The sequence below is a fragment of the Erithacus rubecula genome, assembly GCF_903797595.1.
Source record: "Erithacus rubecula genome assembly, chromosome: 3".
NCBI lineage: Eukaryota > Metazoa > Chordata > Aves > Passeriformes > Muscicapidae > Erithacus > Erithacus rubecula.
In genome coordinates this window covers 565,505-592,035 of record NC_136689.1, presented here as the reverse complement: position 1 = coordinate 592,035, position 26,531 = coordinate 565,505, and the positions used below count along the sequence as shown (strand labels likewise).

Genomic DNA, 26,531 nt, shown 5'->3' with positions numbered 1-26,531 from the left:
TGGGGTGTCCCTGGTTTCAGGCACAAGAGAATTCCCGTTCCTGCTTTGCTCCTCAAGCCGGGGCTCAGGGGGCTCAGGGACACCCTGGACTGGTTTCTCTGGGTTCTGGGACACCCTGGGCTGATTTCACATCAGGGACACCCTGGGCTGGTTTCTCTGGGCTCTGTAACACCCTGGGCTGGTTCCTCTCAATTCAGGAACACCCTGGGCTGGTTCCTCTGGGCTCAGGGACACCCTGGGCTGGTTTCTCTGGGCTCAGGGACACCCTGGGCTGGTTTCTCTCAATTCAGGGACACCCTGGGCTGGTTTCTCTCAATTCAGGGACACCCTGGGCTGGTTTCTCTCAATTCAGGGACACCCTGGGCTGGTTTCTCTCAATTCAGGGACACCCTGGGCTGGTTCCTCTGGGACACATCTCCCCAGCAGCCCCCCCTCAGTGCCACCCCGTCCCCTCAGGGTTGCTGAGGTCAGTGTGGGGGGCACAGCACAGCCCTGCAGCCCCTCACTCCCCCACAGAGCTCTGCTCCTCTCCCAGCACAGGAACAGCTGTTGCTGCTCTTCCCTACCCAGAGAAAAGGCACAGAATTCCAAACTTCAAAATAAAAAAAAAAAAGAAAAAGAAAGGAAAGAAGAATGAAGAGGACAGAGGCAGTTCCTACTCTATCCCTTTTTATTGTCTTTAATCTATGTTGTAAAAAGATCCAGTATCACATAACAGCCACGGAAGTATCCCAATATCACACTAGTTCGGAACCATTTAGACAATAGCTTAGTCTTTTTTTTTTTTTTTTTGTCTTTTTCTTTTTTTTTTTTAAACCTGCTGGAAGGGAAAACCATACTGCCCATTATACAGGCCAAAAGAAACAAACACTGGTCAAATAATAGTGACAACCTCAAGCAAGTGAAATGAAGATGAGCAGTTTGGAGTGACCCCAGGCTGCAGGACTCCATGGGCCCCCCGGGCCTTGTGCTGGCACAGCCACGGCGCCTCGAAGCCCATGAGCAGGAACTTAAATGGCAGAACTGGGAGAACCAAAGGGCAGAGCCCCTGTGCCATGGAAACGGCCTCGCTCCCATTCCCGGCTGCAGGTACAAAGTGTAAGAAATGGGAATAAAAAGAAAGGAGCCCGGGCCCCGGGGGGCACAGCCCTGGGCCCGAGGGCTCCGTTACAAACCCCGACCCTCACAACAGCCCTGTGAGGTAGGTCACTGTCTTCTCCGGACAGAGAATCCAAGGCAAAGCTGGGATTAAACTCCAGATTCCTCAGCGAGTGCTGTGCCTGTCGCAATCCTCCTTCCACAGAAATATGGTCCCTGTTCATAGAAAACAAAGGGTTTTGTGCCTCTGCTCCTGGCTTCCCGCAGGAGCGGCGCTCACAGGCAGCCTGGCAGCTACAATCACGTCCTGTGGTGCACAAGGGACGGGGATCCGGCCTCCTCCACGTGGGGAGAACAGGAACTCTTAAAAAACCATCGGAACAACGCAAGAGGACGAGAAGTACAGGCAGGTTGGGAAGGACGAGTCGCGTCCGCGCGTCGGCGGCTGCGCTGGGATCCGCGGGGACTCCTCTCCGTGCGCCGCCACGGCGCTGCCCTCCCTGCCACAGCCCGGTCCTGGCACAGCCCGCAGCAGCTCCGCCCGGCCCCGGGGCAGGGGGCAGAGGAGGCCCAGCAGCCGTGTCCGTGTTCCCAGGCAGGGCAGGGCAGGGCAGGGGCGGGTGGGTGTCCAGAGCCGGGGTCCGTCGGCGCTCCCAGTGCGTTCCCGGCGGGACTGCGCTGCTCTTCCACGCGGTGACCATGCACGGAGCCGACAGCAGGAGATTCAGACAACATTAATCTTCTAGGATGGAGAGAGATGACTTCACAAGGGATAAATAGAACTTTATTTAAATAAACATTTGTGAACATCTTTATACAAATTACAAGTCCCCACACGAGGCTGCAGCTCCGCCTACGAGCCGAAGCTGCCGGGAGGGCCCTTGAGCAGATCCACCAGGATGTCGAGCAGCTGGCTGTGCTGGTGGTGCAGGTCCCCGGGGATGGCGGCCATCTCGTAGCACAGGCACGTCTCCACCATCTTGGACAGGGACACGCGGAAGTCGCGCAGCAGGCGGATGGTGTACGAGTCCCCCTCCAGCACCAGCAGGTCGCTGTCCGTCAGCGACACCGTCGCTCGCCAGCCGTCATCTTGGGGAGGGACAGGGTGTGAGCGGGGACTGGGGCTCCCCAAGGCAGCTCCTCCCCACACTCAGACTCAACCAGGCTGCCACACACGCCGAGCTCTGAGCACACACTGGGATCCTCCCAGTCTGCCACAGGAGGTGGCTGATGGCATTGCCCCACTGAGCTCGCGGGCCATAGTGACTGCAGCACTGCCAAAACCCCGCAGGCTGAAGGGACACATCCCCAGGGATGTGGGATGCTGCCAGCCCAGCTCCTTCCCCAGGATGGCCAGGCACAGCCCTAAGGCTCAGCCTGCCGGGGCTGGCGTTGTCTCCCATCACCTGCAGAGCCCCAGCACAGCAAGGTGTGCCCAGCCCAGCAGCCCTGCAGGCAGGACGCGGGGCAGGAGCAGCTGCAGCGCTCACCTCGCACGTGGATGTCGGTGTCAGTCATGAGCAGCACGGCCAGCGGGTGCACCTGCGACGAGTCGCGCACGAAGACGCCGCCGTTGGACTTGACGGCCATGAAGTAGGTGAGCCAGCGGCTGTAGAGCTTGGAGGCCTCCCTGCAGGAGCAGCCCTGTCAGCCCAGCCCAGCCCAGGGAGGGGCTGCCCCCGGGACCCCTCCCCATCCATCACCCACCTGTTGATGGTGGACTTGTGCAGCAGCACGGTGCCGGCCTTGGTCCGGTACGCGTAACTGTTGGGCTTGAACTTGCCCTGGCGTGTCACCTTGCCTTGCCTCACCTGCCAGGGGAGGGGACTGTCACACACCTGCACCTGCAGCAGCCTGACAGCCACAGCCACCCCTCTGACAGGGGCAGGGGGATGATGTCCCTGCACTCCCAGGAGCTCCATGGGTTAGTGGAGCGTTCCTGGGGTGACCACACTTGGCAGGCACCCAGTGCCACCACAGACAACAGGAGGAGGAAGATGCCACATTAGGTAGCAAAGAGGAGAAAAATGCCACTTCAGTAGCTCCAACACCAAAAGATGAGAACCTAAGCATGGACCCACACAAGCTGGGGTGGCCACTCGTCATGAGTGGGGATCAGAGACAGCACTGGAGCACAGGGCAGGATGCCTGGCTTGGACACTCACACCCAAGAGAGCAGAAGCTTCTCTGGCACCTCAACACTTCCCCGTGCCACCTGCTGTGACAGCCATCCCCAGGGAGCAATGGCAGTGCCAGTACCTGGATGAGGTTGGGGTAGAGCCCAGCCATGAGGACGCCCTTGACCAGCTCCTCCTCCTCACTGTACTGGTTACACACGGACGAGGGCATGGTACAGTCGGACGGGGATGACACCAGGAATGCCTCGTAGAGGTTCTCAGAGAACTGCTTGACGAGGCCTGGAGGGAGAAGACAGGGATGAGATTTGACCTCCTCTTGACCCCACGGAATGGGTCACCCCACCAGGGTAGGCTGGGACAGGATACAGGATACAGGCCCAGCCCAGGCCATTAGTGTGTCCCTGGGTGTGCAGCACAGCCTGGGGCCAGGGCAGGGCCAGGCTGGCTGAGAACTGACCGTTGATGAAGCGCAGGCTGGGCCCGTACAGGTAGTAGTCCTGCAGGTAGTTGTCCCTGGCACGGCTGTCCCGGCGCCGCAGCACCTCCTCCCAGCCCGCCACGGCCCGCACGAACGCCAGGTGGTCACTGCCGCTCTCCCGGCTCAGCACGGCCTTGGCCTGCCACGGGGACACAGGTGAGCCACGGGCAGCCCCAGCCCTGCTCCCCAGCCGTGCCCCAGCCCTGCTCCTCACCTTGTCCACCTCAGCACGGTTCTGCAGGCTGCTGCTGAAGGGGTCCCTGGTCAGGCACGACACGATGACCAGCAGCGGGTGCAGGCAGCGGTAGATGGAGGCCAGCACGATGGCCTTGGCCAGCCGAGGGTCCGTGGAGATCTGGGCCAGCCGTTTGCCCAGAGTGGTCAGGGCTTCCCGCTGGTCCAGCACTCCTGCAGGACAGCCACCCACGTGGCACAGCCATCAGCCCCCGTGCAGCCACAGCAGGGATTTGGCAACTGCCAGGGCTGGCAAGATTTGGGGGGACCTCCAGAGGAGGCACACGGACAGGGGCCTGCAATAAGCCCAGAACCCCCCAGGTCTAACAGAGCTTAGGACAAAGAAACAGCTGTCACAACCACAGAACCATCAACAAGGCCCAGCCCTGAACTCCAGATCACCATTTCCCTTCCTTCTGTCCCCACCTCTGAACTCCAGATCACCACTTCCCTTCCTTCTGTCCCCACCTCTGAACTCCAGATCACCACTTCCCTTCCTTCTGTCCCCACCTCTGAACTCCAGATCACCACTTCCCTTCCTTCTGTCCCCCACCCTGAACACCAGATCACCACCACCACTTCTTCCCTTCTTTCTGTTGCCTCCTCTTTATTTTTTTAACTTAGCAAAGTTATCCCCAATTTTTAAGGAAAGCAGTGTGGGATATAAAACAGCACAAGGCATGTGGTTTGGGAAAGTGACTGTCAACTGCTATCCCCATCCAGGGACAACCCTGCCCAGTCTGCCCCACAGCAGCCTGTGCCAAGTCCCACCTCCCATGCAGAGACAGCAAACACGTTTCCAGGGCACAGAATTAACTCACCAATCTCCTGCAGCAAGATCACGGCTTCATCCACAGCTTTAATGTCAGGGCTGTCCAGAGCCTTGGAGAGAAATTCAACTGCCTGCAGCACCGCAGGGGAAGGGAAAAAGGAAAAAAGTGAGCCTGTGTGCAATACAGGTGTGAGAGCCCTCAGGGACCCAGCCTACAGCACAATTCCCTGTTTGCCTCCAGGGCTGTGAGTTCAGCCCTCTCCATCCCTTCAGGCATCCAGACTCACTCTGTAATCTCAGGGATCTACACACTCCCTGCTCTGAACTTCCCACGGTGTTCAGCAAAGCAAGAACTCGGGCTCTCAGCCCTCTGGGGCTGCAGGACCCTGCTCACCGTTTTCTCTGGCATGTGGATCTTGGCCTGCACCACCAGGTTCTCCAGGGGCGTGCGCAGGATCTCGGGCACCTGGTACGTGGGCATCTTGTCCAGGCGGCTGCGCGGGAACAGGTGATAGGCAAAGCCCGACTGGCAGCGCCCGGCGCGGCCGCGCCGCTGCACCACGTTGGACTTGGACACCCACACGGTCTCCAGGCACGACACCTGGGGGGACACAGCGTGAGACTGCCACAGCCCTGCCTGCTCCAGCTGTGTCACCACAGCTGGGAGCTGATCAAACTGTGACCACAGCTGGGAGCTGATCAAACTGTGATCACAGCTGGGAGCTGCTCAAACTGTGACCACAGCTGGGAGCTGATCAATCTGTGTGACCACAGCTGGGAGCTGATCAAACTGTGACCACAGCTGGGAGCTGCTCAAACTGTGATCACAGCTGGGAGCTGCTCAAACTGTGATCACAGCTGGGAGCTGATCAAACTGTGATCACAGCTGGGAGCTGATCAAACTGTGATCACAGCTGGGAGCTGATCAAACTGTGACCACAGCTGGGAGCTGCTCAAACTGTGACCACAGCTGGGAGCTGCTCAAACTGTGACCACAGCTGGGAGCTGATCAAACTGTGACCACAGCTGGGAGATGCTCAATCTGTGTGATCACAGCTGGGAGCTGCTCAAACTGTGTGACCACAGCTGGGAGCTGATCAAACTGTGTGATCACAGCTGGGAGCTGCTCAAACTGTGACCACAGCTGGGAGCTGATTAAACTGTGTGATCACAGCTGGGAGCTGATCAAACTGTGTGACCACAGCTGGGAGCTGATCAAACTGTGTGATCACAGCTGGGAGCTGCTCAAACTGTGTGACCACAGCTGGGAGATGCTCAAACTGTGACCACAGCTGGGAGCTGATTAAACTGTGTGATCACAGCTGGGAGCTGCTCAAACTGTGTGACCACAGCTGGGAGATGCTCAAACTGTGACCACAGCTGGGAGCTGATCAAACTGTGTGACCACAGCTGGGAGCTGCTCAAACTGTGATCACAGCTGGGAGCTGCTCAAACTGTGACCACAGCTGGGAGATGCTCAATCTGTGTGATCACAGCTGGGAGCTGCTCAAACTGTGACCACAGCTGGGAGCTGCTCAATCTGTGTGATCACAGCTGGGAGCTGCTCAATCTGTGTGACCACAGCTGGGAGCTGCTCAATCTGTGTGATCACAGCTGGGATCTGCTCAAACCCTGTGATCCCAACTGGGATCTGCTCAAACCCTGTGATCCCAGAATGGGATCTGCTCAAACCCTGTGATCCCAACTGGGATCTGCTCAAACCCTGTGATCCCAGAATGGGATCTGCTCAAACCCTGTGATCCCAACTGGGATCTGCTCAAACCCTGTGATCCCAGACTGGGATCTGCTCAAACTGTGTGATCCCAACTGGGATCTGCTCAAACCATGCAATCCCAGACTGCTTTGGGCTGGAAGGGACCTTAAAGCCCACCCTGTTCCACCCCTGCTATGGCCCTGACCCAGGCTACTCCAAGCCCTGTGCAGCCCAACCCTGAACACCTTCAAGGATCCACGGGCAGCCCAGCTTCTCTGGAAAACCCATTCCAGCCCCTCCCCAGCCTCCCAGCCAAGCATTCCTTCCCAGTATCCCATCTAACCCTGCCCTCTGGCAGTGAGAAGCCATTCCCTCTCATCCTCTCACTCCAGGCCCACATCCAAAGCCCCTCCCTTTGCCATTTTTCCACCCAGCCAAGAGAATTCAGACTCTCATGGCTTAGGAATGGTCCCAAAGGGCCAGGGAAGCCTTTCCCACTCTCCTGCCTCTTGCAGTGCCAGTCTCTGACCAGCAGCAGCTCCAGGGTTGTGTGGATGGGACCCAGATGCCACCTGCTGGACACCTGCCCCAGCCCTGCCTCAGGATCTGCACTCTGAACTGGGACCAAACTGGGCAATACCAAAGGTATTTGGGTTTAGACCAGAACTGCTCCAAGGTGTGAATGGCCCCGTGGCCCTGGGAGATGATGTTCCAGAACAGGGACACAGGGATGCAGCTAGAATTCCTTTTCCCAACAGCAACAGCAGCACAGCTGCCTTCAGTTTGTTGCAAAGGTGCACAAACAAGAGCCTGCCCAGGCTCAGGGCCCAGCACTGCCAGGAATGGGCCTGGGGGCAGCAGATCCCCTCAGAAAGCTGAGGAACAGGGACTGGGCCAGGAGAGCTGGAAACAAGGGCAGGATCTAACAGGTCAAGGCTGCCCTGTGAGTGCCAGCAAGAGGTTTTTTATTAAAGAAAAAGGCTGAAAGCAGAAAAGCTACCAGTGTTCTACAGTGAAACACAAGTTGGGAAGTGAGAAGGATTTGCCTTAAATTTGTTTGAAAAAACTCCGAATTTGATGGGGATCCTGGACACAGCAAACACTCCCCAAACACCACAACACCTGAGCCCCAGGGGCCAAGGGGACAGCCCCATCACCCCATTAATGGCACAGCCCCAGCTCCAGTGCCCAGAGCAGTGGAGGGCAGCAGTACCTTGGTCTTGAGGTCGTAGCGCTCCTCCTTGTGCGTGCCACTGTCCACCACGTGCACGATGTCGTTGATGGTGATGGAGGTCTCTGCAATGTTGGTGGCCAGGACAATCTTCCTGACACCTGGTGGAGGCCTCTGGAAGATGTTCTGCTGGTCCATCATGGGGATGTTGGAGTGCACTGGGAAATTAAACCAGAGTTAGAGCTGCCCTGCTGAGCTTCTCCCTGTACTGTCGCCTCCTGCTTCCAGAAACAGGGCAGAAATGGGGACACCAGCTGCCAGTGGTCACTGCCAGCAGCTTCCTGCCAGCCAGACCCCAGGGAAAATATTCCACAAGTCATTTGGGAAGGCCTCAATTCAGCTACTCCAGCCTGTGGCTCAGCAGCAGGAGGAGCTCTGCTCACCTCCTGTCCCAGAGCGTGCTGGCACCCCAGGAATAGCCCTGGCAGGAATGGCACTCCCTCCCACAGTCCAGTTCTGCAGCTGCCCCTCCTCAAGTGTCCCCTGGGACAAGGGAATGGGAATTCCCACTGCCACAGGGCCCACTCTGTCAGGAGGGGCTCTCAGCAAGGGCCTGTGGCTGCCCTGTATCCCAGTTTTGCCCTGCCACAGCTCAGCACCACGCAGGAATTGCTGGCAGAGGAGAGCAGGCACTTCCCACCAAACCACACCTGCACTTATTAACAGCACAGCTGCTCAAAGCTCTGCCCCTGCCTGGCCTGGTTTGACACTGGATAGGCAGAGCTGCTAAAAACAAATAAAAAATGCCAAAACCCTCAAGAGTTTTGCAGAGCAAAACTGGCTTTTGTTGTGAATTTCCTCCTGGGGCAAGGAATGTTAAATTCACTGATCAAAGCTGAGCTCCAGAGTTCACCTGCATCCCACAGAACAGGCCCTGAGATCTTTTTTGGCAGGCTCAGCATGCAGCTACAGCAGTGCAGAACTGAGCTGCCTTCCCTTGCCTAACTCCAAACTGCTGGAGGCAAATGGGAGCCATTCTCTTTGATCACTCACAGGAGTTACTCAGCCTCTGCTAGGAGTTACTCACACTTACCACACACCACCACACAGCTGGGACATCAAAGCTCAGCAGCTCTGCAGCAGAGCAAAGCTGAAGGGGCACATCAAGCCAAGTGTCCCAGATCCTCCCCAGTGCAGGGAGGAGGGGCTGGCCCTGCCCTCTCACCTGGCAAGACGAGGTAGCGGCTGTTCTGTGAGCCCAGCATCTCCAGCAGCCGCTGCTGCACCCCCTTGATCTCCTGCCAGCCAGGGAGGAAGCACAGGATCCCACCTGGAACACACAGGAGCTCAGAACACACACCTCTAAATGCTTTTCCCCAGTAAAGACACATGTTTCCAGGGCAGAAAGCAACCAGGCTACTGGAGTTTGACAGTGAATGAGCTTTGAGACACTTAAATGTCCTGGAAGTCACCCCAGAGTCCTGCCTTCTTTCCAAACACTTCACCTTCCAGGAAAGGGTATTTGACAGGGTGGGGCTCCAATACCAAAGGTAACTGTGCAGCACAAGGCTGCCAGTGCTGGAGCACACACAAATCCTGGAACAGCTGCCCAGGACACTGAGGAGTCCAACCCTGTCTTAGCTGATAACTCAGAATTTGCTTGTGCCACATGGCTGAGAACACCTGGATGAGCAGGAATTCCAGGAGCCCTTGCAGGAAGGGCTCAGCACTGTGGTGTCTCTGCAAAGGCTCAGGAGGGGCTCCCTTTGCCTCCCCCCAGCAGAAGAGCAGCTCAGGGCCAGGCAGGACCCACCTGGCTCTCCGTGGGCGTCGATCTGCAGCACGAGGTCGGTGATCAGGTCCAGGTCCAGGACACACTCATCATCAGATTGCTGGGTGGGACAGGACAGGCAGGTCAGGGGCTGCCAGCACAGCACAGGGCACCCCAAAGCACCTTCTGCACACAGCAAATGCCTGCCCAGGGCTGCAGCCAGGAGCCTGCTCTGGTCACAGCTGCTGCCAGCTCCCCTGCTCTGCACACAGCAAGCACAGTCCCTCCCCACTGTCCAGATCTGTGCACCTCTGCTGAACAGCACCTCAAATGTAACAGAATTCCCATGAGGTTTTTGTGGACAAAACTGCCACATGCATCTGGGAGTTCAAATCCATCGGGCTCCAAGCAGCAGCTTCTGTAGCTCTCAGGAATTTGGAACGGACCATTAAAGCTCAGATAAAAACCCTGCCACAACAGAAACAGGAAGAATGCCCTGGAGGCAATGGGAAACCCCAAGCGAGTTTGCTGATGATCCAGGACTGGGAGAAGTGGCTGATACTCCAGTCACTTGCTCAACCACAGGGAGGGATCTCTCTCCAGGCTGGAAAACTGTGCTGACAGACTCCAGACCAGCTGGCTGGACCAGAAAACGTCTGGAGATGCTGGCCAACCTCTGTGACTGTGTGACTCCATGACCCACCACTGGTGTAGGATTACCAGAGCACAGCACACGTCTGGAGGGCATTTTCCAGAGGGCTGGACCAGCTGCAGAAAGCAGCAATCAGAGAATTCAGTCATGCAGGACGGTGAGGACTGAGGTAACAGTGCTGGAAGCCACAACCATGCCAGTCCTGGGCCAGGCTTGCCCAGGGTGTGCAAACATTCAGCTGTGTCTGTGTACACACAGCAATGAGCTCTCAGCCTACTCAGACATCCAACTTCCCATTACAGGGAGGCAAAAGCAACCTGACCCCAACGTGAGGTCATTTTATGCAAAATTTCATCAAAATACTCTGGGGTTCTACTAAGCTGACTTCACCTCAGGAGGACTGGCATGGAGTTAAAGCTCAGCAAAGTGTCCAAAAACCACAGGGAAGCAGGAGCAGAGCCAGGCCCCGAGTGTGCCCCTGTTGACAGGCAGAAGGGACAGAGCACCCCCCTGGCTGCACACCCACCTTGATCTCGTAGTGCCGATGCCGGTGCCGGCCCAGCTTGGCCAGGATCTCCTCCAGGTAATATTCCTTCACCGGGTACATGAAGCCCGGCACCTTGACCACGGGGCAGTCCCCAAAGTAGTGGGAGAAGCGCTGGTTGTCCCCCGTGGCGCTCATCAGCACCAGGCGCAGGTCAGGGTTCAGCTTCTGGATGCCTTTGAGCAGGATCAGCAGGAAATCCGTGTTCACGTCCCGCTCGTGCACCTCGTCCACCACCACGTGGCTGACGCCCTCCAGGCTGGGGTTGCCCTGCAGCTTCCTGAGCAGGATGCCCACGGTGCAGAAGAGCAGGGCCCCTCCCCGGGCGGGGGGCTTGCTCTCCAGCCGCACCTGGTAGCCCACGTTCTTCCTCATGTTGGGCCCCAGCTCCTGCGCCACGCGCTGCGCCACCGAGATGGCGCTGATGCGGCGCGGCTGCGTGATCACCACGTTGCAGCGCGCGCCGCGCCCCTCCAGGATGTAGTGCTCCAGCAGCAGCTGCGGGATGCGCGTGGTTTTCCCGCAGCCCGTGTCCCCCGCGATCACCACCACCGGGTTCTGCTCGATGGCCGACAGGATGGTGTCCTTGTGAGGGTCCACCGGCAGCGGGTGGCTCTCCTGCCACGAGGCCCCTCTCCTTTTCCACAGGGCCAGCAGGTTCTGGCTAAGGCGCACTTCCTCGGCTTCCAGCATGGGGATGTAGGTCTTGCCCGTGATGGCGTCGCTGATGGCACCCGATTCCTTGGTCAGGTTCATCATGTCGTCGGCAATCCGGGGCCTGGACTCCCTGATGTCCACGGGGTACTGGCACGGGGGAGAGTGGGCAAGGACACAAGGTTAGTGCCGGTCCTGAGAAGGACAGAAAGGAGCAAGTGCCTGGAACACACTCGGCCAGCCTGGCTCGGCCAAGGTCTCCTCAGACCTTGCTCTGAACTGAGGTTATTTAAAGTGAGAACTAATTTGGGCAGCCCCCTGTGTGCTCCTTGCTGCATTCCCTATTTCAGGAGGGGTATTAGTGCTGCTGCCTGAACCAACAGGCACAGAGCAGTAACTTCAGCTCTCCAATGCAACAGACCCTCAAAGACAACTTCTGGAAACTATCAGGTTACACCACCACCCAGACACATAATTTATGCAAAACACAAGCTTTTGGTTAAGCCAAAAATATTTTGTCTTGGCAAAAGAAAAAACAGAAGTCCCACATCCCACAGGAAGAACTACAAGGAGCAACAGGTCAGGAACTGTCTAGAACACAAATCAAAGCATTGGCCCAGATGTTCACGGGACTAAAAGTTGCTGAACTTTTAATCCATCACAACTTTTGGATTCAACTTTAAGAACCTCAGAGTCCCCCACAAGGGAAGGCCACTGGCCAGAAAGGGTCTCCCTTCCCCAAAGGGCAGCAGAGACTGATCAGGTTTCGTGGCAACAATCAAACCATGAATTCCCCTAACATTTTGACAGGAAGCTTTCAAACACATCCAATTCCTGGAGTGCAATGGGACCAGGCAAAGGGGATGCCCAGGGGCTGAGCCTTACGTGGTTCAGGTAGTTCTCAATCTTGCGCAGGGTGGCCTCAGGGACTTTGATGTGGCAGGGCTTCCTCTGGTTCTCACCCAGCTCCCGCAGGGAAGTCATGTTGTACATGGCATGGCTCAGGGGGTTGTTGTTCTTGTCCACCAGGCCAAGGCTCTGCAGGGAACAGGCAAACAGCACCAGGTCTGAGGCTGCTCACACCAAGGGCTGGGATACAGAGCACTTGGATCCCATGTTTGGACAGGCCAACTCCTCACCATCCCAAAGCCATCAATTCCTGCTTTTCTTGCCCCAGCTAGAAACCACACATGATCCCATTCCAGCTCTGGAGAACCAGAAGCAACCATCTGCCCTGACACTACACTTGCAAGGTCTCACACAGAGCCATCAGAGGAACAGCAGCCATGACCACAAAAGCCTCTAGTGGAGTCCCCTGTTGTGCTTCTGACATGCTGTGAATCCCAAGGTTTGGAAACACATGTTCATTAAGCGTTAGTTCATTACACTAGTCAAAGATCAGGAAGTGTCCAGCATCCCATCAGGGTGAAACCCAGCGAGGGGGGCAGAAGGAGCCTGTACCCACAGGCACTCCCCAGGGCTGCAGGAGCCAGGGGCACTCACCTTGAGCTTCTGGCAGGCCAGAGCTGCTGCCTTGTTCTCAGCCTCCACCTTGCGCCGGCCCTTGGCAGCGAAGGTCATGGGGCAGGGCCAGCGCAGCGTCAGCTTGCAGATCTTGGTCTTGGTGCCCACGGTGCGGAACTGCATGTACTCCTGCAGGGACACAGCTCCAGGCTGAGGGACAGCCTGGGCCCAGGGGAGCACCAGCCCCTGCCCTGGCCCTGCACAGACAGCCCAGCAACCCCCCCTGTGCCTGGCAGCGCTGGCCAAACCTCCTGGAACCCCAGCACCCTCTGGGGAAGAACCTTCCCCTGAGCTCCAGCCTGAGCCTGCCCTGGGTCCTGTCCCTGTCACAGGTAGCAGAGATTGGAGCTGCCCCTCAGCTCCTGAGCTCTGCTCTGCCCCAGCTGAACCAACCCAGTGACCTCAGCCACTCCTCGTGTGGCCCCTCTGGACCTCCCACCATGGGGATTTTTTGCTGGATTTAGATTTTGTTGGATTTTTTTTAATGGAGCACTAGGAGAAGGTTACTGCACTGAACTCCACCCCACAGCTCACAAGGTGCTGTCTAAGCCAAAGTGAGAGCAGACAGGTGTGGGGAACATCCTGAGAGCCTGAGGGTGGAGCTCAGCTCCTTTCTGCTGAGCACATGAGCTCTGGGAGGTGGGTGACACATCCCAGGAAGGAGGATCACTGGATACAGGCAATAATTGAGTTGTGGAAAGATTCTATCAGCACAGAAGTTACACATTGCTCCCAGCAACACAAACTTGTGCTTGTTGCAGGTATATGGAAAAAGGAAACCTTAGAAAATACTTCCTTCATTAAGATAGCAGCTCCTCCACTGCCCTGGCCTCAGGGGCAACATTCCTCATGGTTCTATTAAGATGTTCCCTCAATTCTCACCACCAAGTGTTTTCTTTGCTGTTCACACTGATTTCTCTAGGCCTGGTTTTAACTTCCCTCCTCTCCCCAGTTCTGCTGCCCAAAGAAAACATCCAAAGTGATTTTAGCTGGAGCTTCTGAGCTTCCCCCCTGGCAGGAGTCAGACAGCACCTTACCTTGACTGTGGAGGAAGAGGTTGCAATCTGAATCACTTGGGCCAGGAGGTTTTTGGGGAGTGGGAACTGCGTCAGGGCACGGATGGCGGTGTTGTCATCTGTCATTTCAATGGAACTCCCTCCTCGGCTGCATGGACATGAGCAGAGCTGGATGTACAAATGTCACCTGTGCTCACCCCTACCTCACTGCAGGAGTGCTGCTGAGCTCTCAAACTACTCAGCTGAAGCCCAGGGAATACTGGGCAAGGGCAGAGTCCAGCTGCCCCTTGCTACTAAAACCTGTCAGACACAACCACCCAGCCCAGCAGAGCCACCTTGTACAGAGGTGTCCCAGAGAGCAGAGCTGCAGGGGAGGGGTCTGAGGTATGGGCGCAGGCTACACCACTATTCCTCTGGCCCACCTGAAGGAAAACCCTCCCTGCCCCTGCCCTGCCCCTCCCAGGCACACCCACCTGTCTGCCCTGCCCCTCCCAGGCACACCCACCTGTCTGCCCTGCCCCTCCCGGGCACACCCACCTGTCTGCCCTGCCCCTCCCAGGCACACCCACCTGGCTGCCCTGCCCCTCCCGGGCACACCCACCTGGCTGCCCTGCCCCTCCCAGGCACACCCACCTGGCTGCCCTGCCTCTCCCAGGCACACCCACCTGGCTGCCCCGCCCTGCCCCTCAGGGGCACACCCACCTGGCTGCCCCGCCCCTCCCAGGCACACCCACCTGGCTGCCCTGCCCCTCCCAGGCACACCCACCTGGCTGCCCTGCCCCTCCCAGGCACACCCACCTGTCTGCCCTGCCCCTCCCAGGCACACCCACCTGGCTGCCCTGCCCCTCCCAGGCACACCCACCTGTCTGCCCTGCCCCTCCCAGGCACACCCACCTGGCTGCCCTGCCCCTCCCGGGCACACCCACCTGTCTGCCCTGCCCCTCCCAGGCACACCCACCTGTCTGCCCTGCCCCTCCCGGGCACACCCACCTGTCTGCCCTGCCCCTCCCAGGCACACCCACCTGGCTGCCCTGCCCCTCCCAGGCACACCCACCTGTCTGCCCTGCCCCTCCCAGGCACACCCACCTGGCTGCCCCGCCCCTCCCAGGCACACCCACCTGGCTGCCCCGCCTCTCCCAGGCACACCCACCTGGCTGCCCCGCCCCTCCCAGGCACACCCACCTGGCTGCCCTGCCCCTCCCAGGCACACCCACCTGGCTGCCCTGCCCCTCCCAGGCACACCCACCTGTCTGCCCTGCCCCTCCCAGGCACACCCACCTGGCTGCCCTGCCCCTCCCGGGCACACCCACCTGTCTGCCCTGCCCCTCCCGGGCACACCCACTTGTCTGCCCTGCCCCTCCCGGGCACACCCACCTGTCTGCCCTGCCCCTCCCAGGCACACCCACCTGGCTGCCCCACCCCGCCCCTCCCAGGCACACCCACCTGGCGTCCCTGCCCGGGGTCCGCGCGTCCTGCTGTGCCATGGGCAGGTAATCCGAGACATCGATGGCCTCCTCCTCCAGCTCGCCCTCCTCCAGCTCGCCCTCCTCCAGCTCCCCTTCCTCCAGCTCCTCCCTCCTCATGGCCTTGGGCAGCCTGCCCTGCTCCATGGGCTGGATGGCCTCGTCGGGCTCCATGCGGCGCCAGCAGGTGGACAGGTCGGCGAGGGAGGGCCCGGACTTGGAGCGCCACTTGCCCTCGGGGCACCAGCGCTCGTCGGGACAGCCCAGCTGGTCGGCCAGCAGCCGGTACTTGGCAGCGTCAAACAGCTCATTCCGGGGGCCCAGCAAGCCCCAGCCCTGGGGAGACGGGCAGACTTGGGATCCCCTGCAGCTCTGGGATCCCCTGCAGCTCTGGGAACTGTCCCTGCAGCTCTGGGAACTGTCCCTGCAGCTCTGGGAACTGTCCCTGCAGCACTGGGAACTGTCCCTGCAGCTCTGGGAACTGTCCCTGCAGCTCTGGGAACTGTCCCTGCAGCTCTGGGAACTGTCCCTGCAGCTCTGGGAACTGTCCCTGCAGCTCCGGGAACTGTCCCTGCAGCTCCGGGAACTGTCCCTGCAGCTCCGGGAACTGTCCCTGCAGCTCCGGGAACTGTCCCTGCAGCTCCGGGAACTGTCCCTGCAGCTCCGGGAACTGTCCCTGCAGCTCCGGGAACTGTCCCTGCAGCTCTGGGAACTGTCCCTGCAGCTCTGGGAACTGTCCCTGCAGCTTCGGGAACTGTCCCTGCAGCTCCGGGAACTGTCCCTGCAGCTCCGGGAACTGTCCCTGCAGCTCTGGGATCCCCTGCAGCTCTGGGAACTGTCCCTGCAGCTCCGGGAACTGTCCCTGCAGCTCTGGGATCCCTTGCAGCTCTGGGAACTGTCCCTGCAGCTCTGGGAACTGTCCCTGCAGCTCCGGGAACTGTCCCTGCAGCTCCGGGAACTGTCCCTGCAGCTCTGGGAACTGTCCCTGCAGCTCTGGGATCCCCCTCTGCAGCTCTGGGATTCCCCTCTGCACCTCTGGGATTCCCCTCTGCAGCTCTGGGATTCCCCCCTGCAGCTCTGGGATCCCCCTCTGCAGCTCTGGGATTCCCCTCTGCACCTCTGGGATTCCCCTCTGCACCTCTGGGATTCCCCTCTGCACCTCTGGGATTCCCCCCTGCAGCTCTGGGATACCCCTCTGCAGCTCTGGGATTCCCCTCTGCACCTCTGGGATTCCCCCCTGCACCTCTGGCATCCCACACCCTGTACCTCTGGGATCACCCCTGCAGCTCTGGGGTCCCACACCCTGCTGGAGATGGCAGGGCAGGAGCTGTCCCACCTTCCCCACAGAGAGAAATGAGGAAAGGCACTTTCAGGACACTTTCTGTCCCCACAGGAATCTGGTCCCTGCCCTCCCTCCCCAGGGTATGGCTCTCAGCCCCACACAGCTCCTTTCAATGGGTGGGCCAGGATTTATTGGGGTTGTACAAACTCCTGGCTAAATTCAGCACCCTCAGAGCAGGAAATGCATCTTTTTGGGAAGGCTAGCCTGAACTAGCATAATCTGGGATAATACAGGGTGAGAATTCAGGAATTCATCTCCTTCCATTTCCCAGGAACAAATATTTGTACAAGCAGCAGGAAAATGTCCCTAACCCATCAGGTTCTGAAGCAAGCCTGCAGTAATTAAAAACTCTCCTACCATCACCATTTAGGACTGAACCTTGCAGGAAGCTCCAGACATATCCAGAGTGCAGCACACACCATTTCAAAATTATCAGACTGCTGCAACAACTTCTAGCTTTAATTTTAATAAATCAGAAGTCACAGTTTTAGGCCATTTAATTGCCTTAATGGCCCTTTATTAGACAAAGCTGTATTATTTTGTGCTGTGGGAGTACCTAAGACACCAAAGTTCACCTGGCTCACTGCTCTGCTCAAAGCCTCTGTATTCACTCTCTGCACTAATCAGACACTATTAATTTTCTTGAGCTGCTGACTTTTTAAGGCAGCATTTGTAGCACTTTCTACTGCTGTGATCATACAAGGCCTCTCCTCACAGGGGTCTTCTGCCAGGTTCCAGCTTAGCTGGCAAAGAAAGATTTGCATGTTCAATCTGTGGTTTCAGGGGGTTGGGTTTTGGTTTAAGCTCTAAAGTAAACCTCAGCCATTTCCAAAATTTGGGGAAAATCTATCAGTATGTTTTTTTTTTTTTCCTTTGAAAACTCCCAGGGTCTAATAGAAAATAGAGAACTGGACTAGAGAGGATAAAACCAGGAGTACTCCCAGAGAATGCTGACTGAGTGAGGTGAAATGAAGTCAGTGAGTGAAACAAATTTTGCTGACCACAGGATTACAGGATCAGCATAAGCAGCTGAAGAAGCTGAGTTTTCACCTTTCTCTCCTGAATTTCTGAAGGCTGACTATTTTCTCACACAGCATTCTGATCTACCAGCTGTGTCACTGCCAGAGATCCACAGCACCCCCTGAGCACAGAGATATCCCTGCTCCCACTGAACAGATCAACAGGAAACTCCAGAATCAGTCTCACTCACTCAAGATAACACAAAACAGCCAGGGACAGATCTGGAGATAAAACTGCATCTTTTTCTCAGCTATAAAACACCTTCAGGAGTGATCTTTATAGTTTTACTGTGCCTGTTTGATACTGGCTGCACACACCCATTTCCAGCCATAAGTGCCAAACAAAGCCTAACTGTAGAATGATAGTAAATTACAACAGGTAACTGCCACACTGGCTTTGATGAAGAGGAAACAGGAAGGTGCAAACACAGCCTGCTGCACTGGCACAAGTGGGAGTTAGTGACAGCAAACCCACCTGAGGGAAACTCAACTCTCTGTAGATGCTGAGACTAAGGAGCTGACTAAGGCCCAGGACTAGCTGAAGCAAGGAGGATTTGAAGCTCACATGGATTCAGCCTCAAGACTTCACCCTAAGAGAGGGGCCAACAAAGGGAGTGCCCAGGCCAAGAGGAAGAGCTACATGGGCAGCAGGCAGTGCAGCAGGCTGGGCAGGCTGGGCTCACCTTGAAGAGCTGGCAGGCTGCAGCCGCCGCCTGCCGCTCCGCATCGATCTTCTTGGTCCCATAGCCCTCCACCTCCACGTTCTTCGGCCACTTTATGTGCAGGGTGACTTTCTGAAAGGCAAGGACAGCCACAGGGTGAGCAGGGCAAGCTCTGCCCTCCCCAGAGCACAGCCACTCCAACCACCTCTGCACGCCAGGCACAGAACAGAGATACAGAACAGAACAGTGGCCAAAGCACCTGGTCCCTTCAGGGGACACTCCACCCCAGGAGCACTGAAGGAAAAGGCTGAGCAGGGCACAGAGGAGCTGCAGGGCTGAGCTCCAGCACAGGCTGTGATGTCCCAGCAGGTCAGGGATAAATGTCAGCAGGTCATTACAGGAACAATTCCATGCCAGAGCTGTCCCTCTGCACACTGCAGCAGCCCTGAGCAGATCCCCTCTCAACACCTCCCAGCTGCCACAGCAAGGAAATCTTCCCAAGTGCTTCCTCACTGCAATGGGAGCAGCACAGCACTGCCTCAGCTCCAGGCACCCCAGCACCCAGCTCCAGCCCTACACAGCTCTGCAAGGGAGCACTGAGATCCTGCACAGGCAAAGAATGCTGACACTGAGCCTGGCTCTCCTCAGAGAAGTGCTCCAAACCAAGAGCTTGCTCTGCTCCCAGCCCTGCAGGTGCCACAAGGCTCCACGAGGGAAATGCCCAGGGAACACTTTGCTCTTTCTGCAGCAGGGATGAAAGGCAGCAGTGGCTCTGCTGGGAAAGCCTCACCCTCCAGGCTGGAGCACAGGCTGCTGGGCTCCAGCACCTGCCTGGCTGCCCTCCCACCCCTGAGCCTGGCTCTGGAGGGAATTGCTATGGATTCTGCCTCAGGGCTCTGCCTGGAAAGCACAGACCTGCTGGGAAAAAAGGTGTCTCAGGAAGGCCAAGTGCCCACAGACCCCCTGTTCACATCCAGCAAGAGCTCTCCAGGCTCCCACCTGTCCTTCTGTTCAAATCTGTTGGGTTGATTTTTCTCAGTGAGACAACCCTCACTTTTTCCTCAGGGCTCCTTTATCTCCTTTATTGTTTTCCTGGTTTAATTTTTTGTTTTAATCTTAAATTACTCTCCACATTAATGTATTTAAGTGCTGGCAAGAATGGGAACCAATTACACAAACTAAAGCAATGAGGCACTGCCTGGGGTATTCCAAATTTTAGGGATGAGGCACTGGATATGGTATTCCAAAATTTAACTTGGGAAACTGCACCACTGCTTGAGAAAGATCAAGAAAAACAAATCACTAAGAACTCTAAAGTAACATTACCAATGTATCCCCTAAAACCCAGGGATGCTTAAAAAGGATGTGGCAATAAAAACTGTCTGGGAAGTTTTAGACAGAATGTTACTGGAAAATGTTAATCCATCAGAACTGAGTCTTTTCCTGGAATGTAGGTTACAGTTAAATTTCAGCTGGAAAGGGCTTTGAGCTCTGGATGGAGCTGGTGTGACAGGAGGAGGCAAAGCCTTGACCATGGAGCACCATTAGTAAGAATTCCAGCTCAGTTCATAGCCCAGAGCCAGATCTGGGCCTGAGGCATCCCAGTGACAGCTCCAACTACCTGGAAAACTGTTTGCTTGGAATTCCTCTGCTCCATTTCACAAACAAAGAGGCTGCATTTCATCCTGCTCTTAAGCACTATTAGAAGTCTCCCTCCACTGCAAAGAACCTCCTCTTTTCTGGTCACAATTGCACATTTTAGGCTTCAGAATTTGTCCTACTGGAATCTACAGTCAAATCCAGGGCTAAATCACAGCTTTTAAATCCTTATTTTCTAAGGCAGTAGGACACCTTTAAGCATGTTTAAGCATAGATTCTATGTCTTTCTGCTGAGAAAGGCCAAATACAACAAGTCACTTAAAAGAAAAACATCCACACAAAAAGAACAGCACCTGCATTTGTACACCTTTAAAGCATGAAGATCAGGAAAAATAGAATGAAATGAATTCTCACTTCTTCCTAAGTGGAATTAAAACTCTTCTATGATTTTCTCTAGGAAATCACTCCCAGGATTAGCAGCTCCATGGCTCCCTTCCCACTCTGTGTGTGCCACCCTTCCAGCAGCACAGGATTACCTTTTTCCTTGGCCCATTAGTGTGGATGTACACCAGCTTGTCCCTTGCATGGGAAATGCCCAGGGCTCGGCCAATCACGCTGTTGAGCAAGTTTTTAGGCTGTGGAAATTCCTTTAGTAAGTCTCTGGAATCTGGAAAAAAGGAAAAAAGAAGGGGAGCTAAGTGTGGCCCAGTTCCTGTGCAGAGTTCCAGCACAGGGCTCAGAGGGGAGCAGGCAAGGCACCAGAGAGGGCCTGGATCACTGGGGGTGGGATGTTCCCCACCAGCTCTGTTTGCCACTCCTCAATATCAAATCCCAACTGAGCAGTAACAACTTTCAACAATCTGGGTGTTTGCAACATCCCCCCCAGCCATGGGTTAAATCACAAGGTGCACATTAGATCCAGCCAGCAGCAGGAACTGAAAAAATGCCTGAGGACTTTTTCCTGAAATGACTGAGACAGCTGGATTAGAGCCTGGGAATGTGGTTTAGTACTGAATTGCCCAGAGAAGCTCCTGGAAAGAAGTTTGCCAACAGTGTTTGGAGACACAGCAGCCCCAGGGGCAGCAGGACAGAGGGCATGTGGGACTGGCCCCCAGATCAAATCACCCATTAAAATAATAATAATAATCAAATCCCACTGCCCCAGACAGAGCTGTGTCACACCCACCTCCCATCCCAGCCTCCTCCCTGACCAGCTCCAGCAGTTTGAGCAGTGAGGAGCTGCTCCAGCCCCTCTCACCTGCACCACTGCCATGGGCAGCTCTGGGAAGGGCCCTTTTCCCATCAGCAGGTGCAGCCAGATCAGATCAGTGTGGTAACAGTGCCAGATGTTCCTACACCTCACAAACAGGGAGGTCTGCCCCTTCTCCCAGGCTCCAACACTCCCACTAAGCCAGATGTGCAGGGACACAACCTGCACCCCAATCCCACAGAGAGCCAAGGCAGGGAAAGGAGACACACACGTTCTTGCTGGGCTCACAAATAAATTAACAGGTACCAAGAGCAGCACAAGGGCACAGGGAGAGGGACAGGATCTCCTCTCTGCAGCACCAAGCTCAGCTCATCTCACATTCAGACTCATCCCACACACTCCCTGGGCAGCAAGGACACCACCCCAGGGCTGAGCATTCCCTTTCAGAGGGTTTCTCAATCCCCTGCAGGAATTCAGGGTAAGTTTCAGAATGAATCAGAAGCCAGCACACAGATCACTGGTACCATCAGAAACCAGAAATTCCAACTGAGCCACCAAATCCAAGGAGAAAGGAGGAGCCAGGAGTCACTTGAGCATCACCAAGATGTGCCACCATGTTCTGCTGAAAACTAAATCTGGAGTTACTGTCATGAAGAAACACAGGAACTGCAGATAATCCCAGAATGGTTTGGGTTGGAAAGACCCTTGAAGACCTTCCATTCATTTATTTAACAAATGGGCAGGGGCACCTTCCACCATTCCAGCTTGCTCCAAGCCCATCCAGCCTGGCCTTGCAAGAATAATTTAGGAGAGGTTGTGTCCCACAGGAAGAGATGCTTTCTGAGAAGCTGCTCACTCCTGGAAGTGAGCAACTGGGAAACCTTGGGAGATGCAGAGCTCTGCTGTGCCACTGCAGGCCTGGCACTGCCAGCCTTTGGACATTTGCTAAGGAGAACAAAAAGCCATTGCTGGTCCCATCACCCTCTCCAGTAAAACCCAGCAGCCTGGTCCACAGCTCAGTACAGAGGGTTCAGTGGTCACATCAAGCTGCTCCTTGTAAACCACAAAAGAACCACCTGGATGTTGAGAAATGCTTCTGGTAGCCTTGGATAACTCCAAGGGAAGTGCAGGAATTACTCTGATTTATGAACAGGATTTGCCCATGAATTACCTTCTATGTATTGGCCAAGGGAAAAGGAAAATGCTCTCAGCCTTACAAAAAACTATGAGCCAATTTTCTGTAATTATACAGCAAATGTGCTATTTCTATCTACTCAAGCAAGCTCCTCTATATTCAGACTTTGGCCTGCTCAGGAAAACTGTCCAAGATTTTGGCACTCTGCATTCTATTCCATTCCACATTGGTGGGACTAACAGAGGGAATAGCAGTAACACAACTCCCAAATGTACCTTTTAATTCACTTATTTAAAAAGAAAAGCAAAAAGCAAATCTCCAGCACCAGCCTGGTTATTTGGCTTCCAGTTGTTTCCTCTTTCACAAGCAATAGCCTGGGATATTCTGTATAAGAGGGGCAAGAAGCAGAGTTTTAAATGCCCCCCCAAGTACAGTTACCTACGACAGAGGCAGTTTCTCACATTCTGAGGTGACTCCTTGGTGAGGACTCAGTATTGAATCTGCTCTAGAGGGGAAAACAGGGTCTCTGACTAACAAAGCTCAGATCTGCAATTCCTGACAAGGTGCAGTGTTTTCTCCCCAGCTGCCAATGTCACATTCAGCAGCACATTCTGGCAGTGCCAAGGGCTGCTGGATCACCTTCAGCCCATTCCTGCCCCAGTTCCAGAGCTGAAAGCATCTCACCCTGCAGGAAGCCACCCCTCCCTTGGAGCTTCCACAGAAACAATCCCAAAGTGCAGAGCTGGATCTGCAGTGCCTTCCCTGCCTAATGGCAATTCTCAGCATCTTGTCCAAGAAGTGTCTCAGGTGTGCCACAGCTCAGAGTGGATGTTTGGGTGGAATTGTGTCAGTGGGAGCACAAGGAGTACAACCCAAAACTCCCCAAACTGAGCCACACATAACACCCAAACCACAGCTCTGACACCACAAAGGAATATTAAAAGCCTGTCTTGGAGAGTAGACAAGTCAGGGTGGGGCTATCAAAGAAGCCAATTAACTAATTAAAGTTCCTCAAAGCCAGTGAGTGCTTTAAGCTTAATTTGATTGTGAAAGTGCAGGATAATTCCAAGCTACACTGAAAAACACAAAAACCAGACCCCAAAACCAACAAACCACCCAGCTGGAGTGGCCCAGCCTCCTCCAAACCCCAAGAAATCTGAGGAGGGAAAACACCCAGGTACCAGAGCTCAAAAAAAAAACAGCTCAAAGTCTTCTTGAAGGAGGACAGAGGAGATCCATCAGTTTCTCTCTTCTCTCCAATTCTGCTCCCTGGAAAACTAACAAATGAGCACCAAGGACAAACTATCAAAATTCCTCAAAATATGATAAGTTCAAGTAATAAATCCAAAACTGTTTTAAGACATCAAAAAATCCTCAAGGAAAAAAAAAAAAAAAAAAAAAAAAAAAAAAAAAAAAAAAAAAAAGCCCTGGGGCTCCACAATATCCATTTCACAAGGAATTAGCCCAGACATGTTCCACTGCAGAGATGGAGGGAGACACAGAAGGTTCCACCTGGCAGCTCAGGAGTGCACCAAAACAGATAACAACATGGATCTAACAGTGACTTTTTGAAGCTGGCCTGGGTCTGAGTGGATTTTTCCATATTTTCATCCAAGGCTAATAACAAAGCAGCCGAACGAGGACAGCTAGTGAGACACCAGCTCACAAGCTGAGGGCTCAGAACACACCTCAGAAAAAGGTTTTTCAAATGACATTTATGATCTCCACGTGTTCAAGGAGCAGCTGGACAGGTAGGGCAGGTTCACGAGACCCTGAGGGTTTTTATTTGTTCATCCAAAACAAATGCAATACTGGAAACAATTCCAGTGTCACCACAGTGCCATCTCAAGAGCCTTCCATGGTCAATCCACCACACAAATTGGGAGGATGAGTGAACAGAAGACCAAAAATAAAAGTGCTCAGGGACTGCCTGAAAACACATTAGAAAAAAAAGTGATGAGGGATGAAGTACAAAAGAGGAAAGAAAAAAAAAATCCTGGTTCATTCATTTTCTCAGGCAACACCTGAAGCAGCTCATTAAACAATAATTTGGGGTGGTTCGGCACTTGCTTTAGCAGGGAGTTAATTTGCTCTGTTAAACAGCTTGAATGCAATAATTAAAAGTCCATCCCACTCTGAACTCCAAGATGTAACTCGGCAGCTTCTAAAAGGCAAATGGAACCAAGACCCAAAGAATCCAGAAATTACTGAGAAAACAGTAACTTAATAGTGCTTGAGAGTGAGAAAAAAGCACCATCACAGAAACACGAGGGCTGAGAAAAAAAGAAAAAGTTCTAATATAATAATAGCCCAACGAAAGAAAACTGAAAGCGAAAGAGCAATTTTCAAAGGCACAAAACCCCTCGCATCTCTCTAAGCTCCAAGCGCCCTCCACGCTCCAGAATCCAACAAAAAGCCATTGAAAACACGGCACCGAAGGCGAGTTTAAACATTCTTTCACAGCAGAGCCGGTCCCGAGCGGAGGGGAGGCATTCACCGCCCGCACGGGGCCCAGACGCGCTGACACCGACGGGAGATGCTCCGGGGGAACGGCACAACCCCGGCACGGAGCGCTGACACCGACGGGAGATGCTCCGGGGGAACGGCACAACCCCGGCACGGAGCGCTGACACCGACGGGAGATGTCCCGGGGGAACGGCACAGCCCCGGCACGGAGCGCTGACACCGACGGGAGATGCTCCGGGGGAACGGCACAGCCCCGGCACGGAGCGCTGACACCGACGGGAGATGTCCCGGGGGAACGGCGGCGACATAGCCCCGGCACGGAGCGCTGACACCGACGGGAGATGCTCCGGGGGAACGGCACAGCCCCGGCACGGAGCGCTGACACCGACGGGAGATGTCCCGGGGGAACGGCGGCGACATAGCCCCGGCACGGAGCGCTGACACCGACGGGAGATGCTCCGGGGGAACGGCACAGCCCCGGCACGGAGCGCTGACACCGACGGGAGATGCTCCGGGGGAACGGCACAGCCCCGGCACGGAGCGCTGACACCGACGGGAGATGCTCCGGGGGAACGGCACAGCCCCGGCACGGAGCGCTGACACCGACGGGAGATGCTCCGGGGGAACGGCACAGGCCCGGCACGGAGCGCTGACACCGACGGGAGACGCTCGGAGCAGCGGCAGCAGCACAGGCCCGGCACGGAGCGCTGACACCGGGCGGGAGACGCTCGGAGCAGCGGCAGCAGCACAGGCCCGGCACGGAGCTGTCTGTGCCCGCCCGGCGCGGAGCTGCCCGTGCCCGCAGCGCTGCCCGCGCTCTCCCGGCGCATCCCGAGCACCGAGCGGGGAACCGAACGGCTCTAACGGGCTGCCCGAGCCGCCCAGCCCAGCCCGCAGCTCCACGGGGGATTCTCCTCTCGCCTCGCCCACGGCCGGAGTTTGGCCCAGGCCCGGCTCGGCGACCTTGAGGGGAATCACCGGGAAACCCAAACTCGGGCCAACAAAGGGCGGCCGCAAAGCGGCTCGGCGCTGCCCCGGTACCTGCGCAGCTCGGCGGCTCCTCTCCCTGGCCGCGCATCCCGGTCCCGGCGGAGCCGCGGGAAGGAAGGATGGGAGGGAGGGAGGGAGGGAGGGAAGGAGGGATGGAGGGAGGGAGGGATGTGGCGGCTCCCCCTCCCCGCCGCGGGCCCGGGCTCGCCCCTCCCTTCCGCTGCGCGAGCGCCGCGCGGGGCCCCGAGCGCCGGCTGCTCACCCTGCGCCGCCTCGGGCTCCTCCTCGTCCTCCTCGTCGCGGCGGGGCTCGGCGGGCCCGCGGGGAGCCGAGCAGAGCCCGCGGGGAGCCGCGCAGGGCCCGCGGGGGCCGCGGCAGAGGCGCAGCGGCCCCGCCGCCTGCAGCAGCAGCCCCAGCGCCGCCATCTTGGGCCGCCCCGCGGCCGCGGGCAGCGCTGGGGCCGAGCGCGGCGGCGCCCCCCAGCGGGCGGGAGGACCCCGAGCGGCCCGGGAGAGGCGGGGGAAGGAGGGGAAGGGAAAAGGTGACGGGAAAGGGAGGAGGTGGAGAGGGGAGAGAGGAGGAGATGCTGTCCTGGCCGTGCTGGGGGAGCGCAGCTTTCCCGGGAATTGCAGCCGGGGAGCACCGGGAATTCCGGCCATGAAACACCCGGAGTTGCGCCCGTGGAGCTCCGGGATTCAAACCATGAAACACCGGGAATTGCGGCCGGGGCGCACCGGGAATTCAGGCCATGAAACACCGGGAATTCCAGCAAGGGATCACTGGGAATTCCGGAGATGGAGCACAGGGAATTCCGGCAATGAAACACCGGGAATTCCGGCTATGGAACACCGGGATTCAGGTCGTGAAGCACCGGGAATT

General features: G+C 56.3%; 1 protein-coding gene across 3 annotated transcripts in view; it reads right to left on the bottom strand.

Moving 5' to 3' along the window:
• Positions 1–1,856: 1,856 nt before the first annotated feature.
• Positions 1,857–26,531, bottom strand: part of DHX30 (DExH-box helicase 30) — a 31,813-nt gene continuing 7,138 nt past the window's right edge. Inside the window, exons 1-19 of one of the 3 annotated variants that reach the window (XM_079301191.1) lie at positions 25,915–26,122; positions 20,388–20,518; positions 18,274–18,384; positions 15,210–15,565; positions 13,788–13,914; positions 12,730–12,879; positions 12,112–12,264; positions 10,555–11,376; positions 9,419–9,497; positions 8,831–8,935; positions 7,648–7,823; positions 5,115–5,321; positions 4,770–4,851; positions 3,929–4,122; positions 3,694–3,853; positions 3,358–3,515; positions 2,806–2,909; positions 2,589–2,728; positions 1,857–2,187 (exon numbers count right to left, since the gene is read on the bottom strand). In XM_079301191.1, coding sequence (XP_079157317.1) covers positions 1,952–2,187; positions 2,589–2,728; positions 2,806–2,909; positions 3,358–3,515; positions 3,694–3,853; positions 3,929–4,122; positions 4,770–4,851; positions 5,115–5,321; positions 7,648–7,823; positions 8,831–8,935; positions 9,419–9,497; positions 10,555–11,376; positions 12,112–12,264; positions 12,730–12,879; positions 13,788–13,914; positions 15,210–15,565; positions 18,274–18,384; positions 20,388–20,518; positions 25,915–26,077 — 3,654 coding nt within the window. In that variant the 5' untranslated portion in view covers positions 26,078–26,122 and the 3' untranslated portion in view covers positions 1,857–1,951. Of the gene's footprint in view, positions 2,188–2,588; positions 2,729–2,805; positions 2,910–3,357; positions 3,516–3,693; positions 3,854–3,928; positions 4,123–4,769; positions 4,852–5,114; positions 5,322–7,647; positions 7,824–8,830; positions 8,936–9,418; positions 9,498–10,554; positions 11,377–12,111; positions 12,265–12,729; positions 12,880–13,787; positions 13,915–15,209; positions 15,566–18,273; positions 18,385–20,387; positions 20,519–25,703; positions 25,859–25,914; positions 26,123–26,531 lie in introns of those variants that run through there. The other 2 variants (XM_079301192.1, XM_079301193.1) reach the window with 2 other exon arrangements.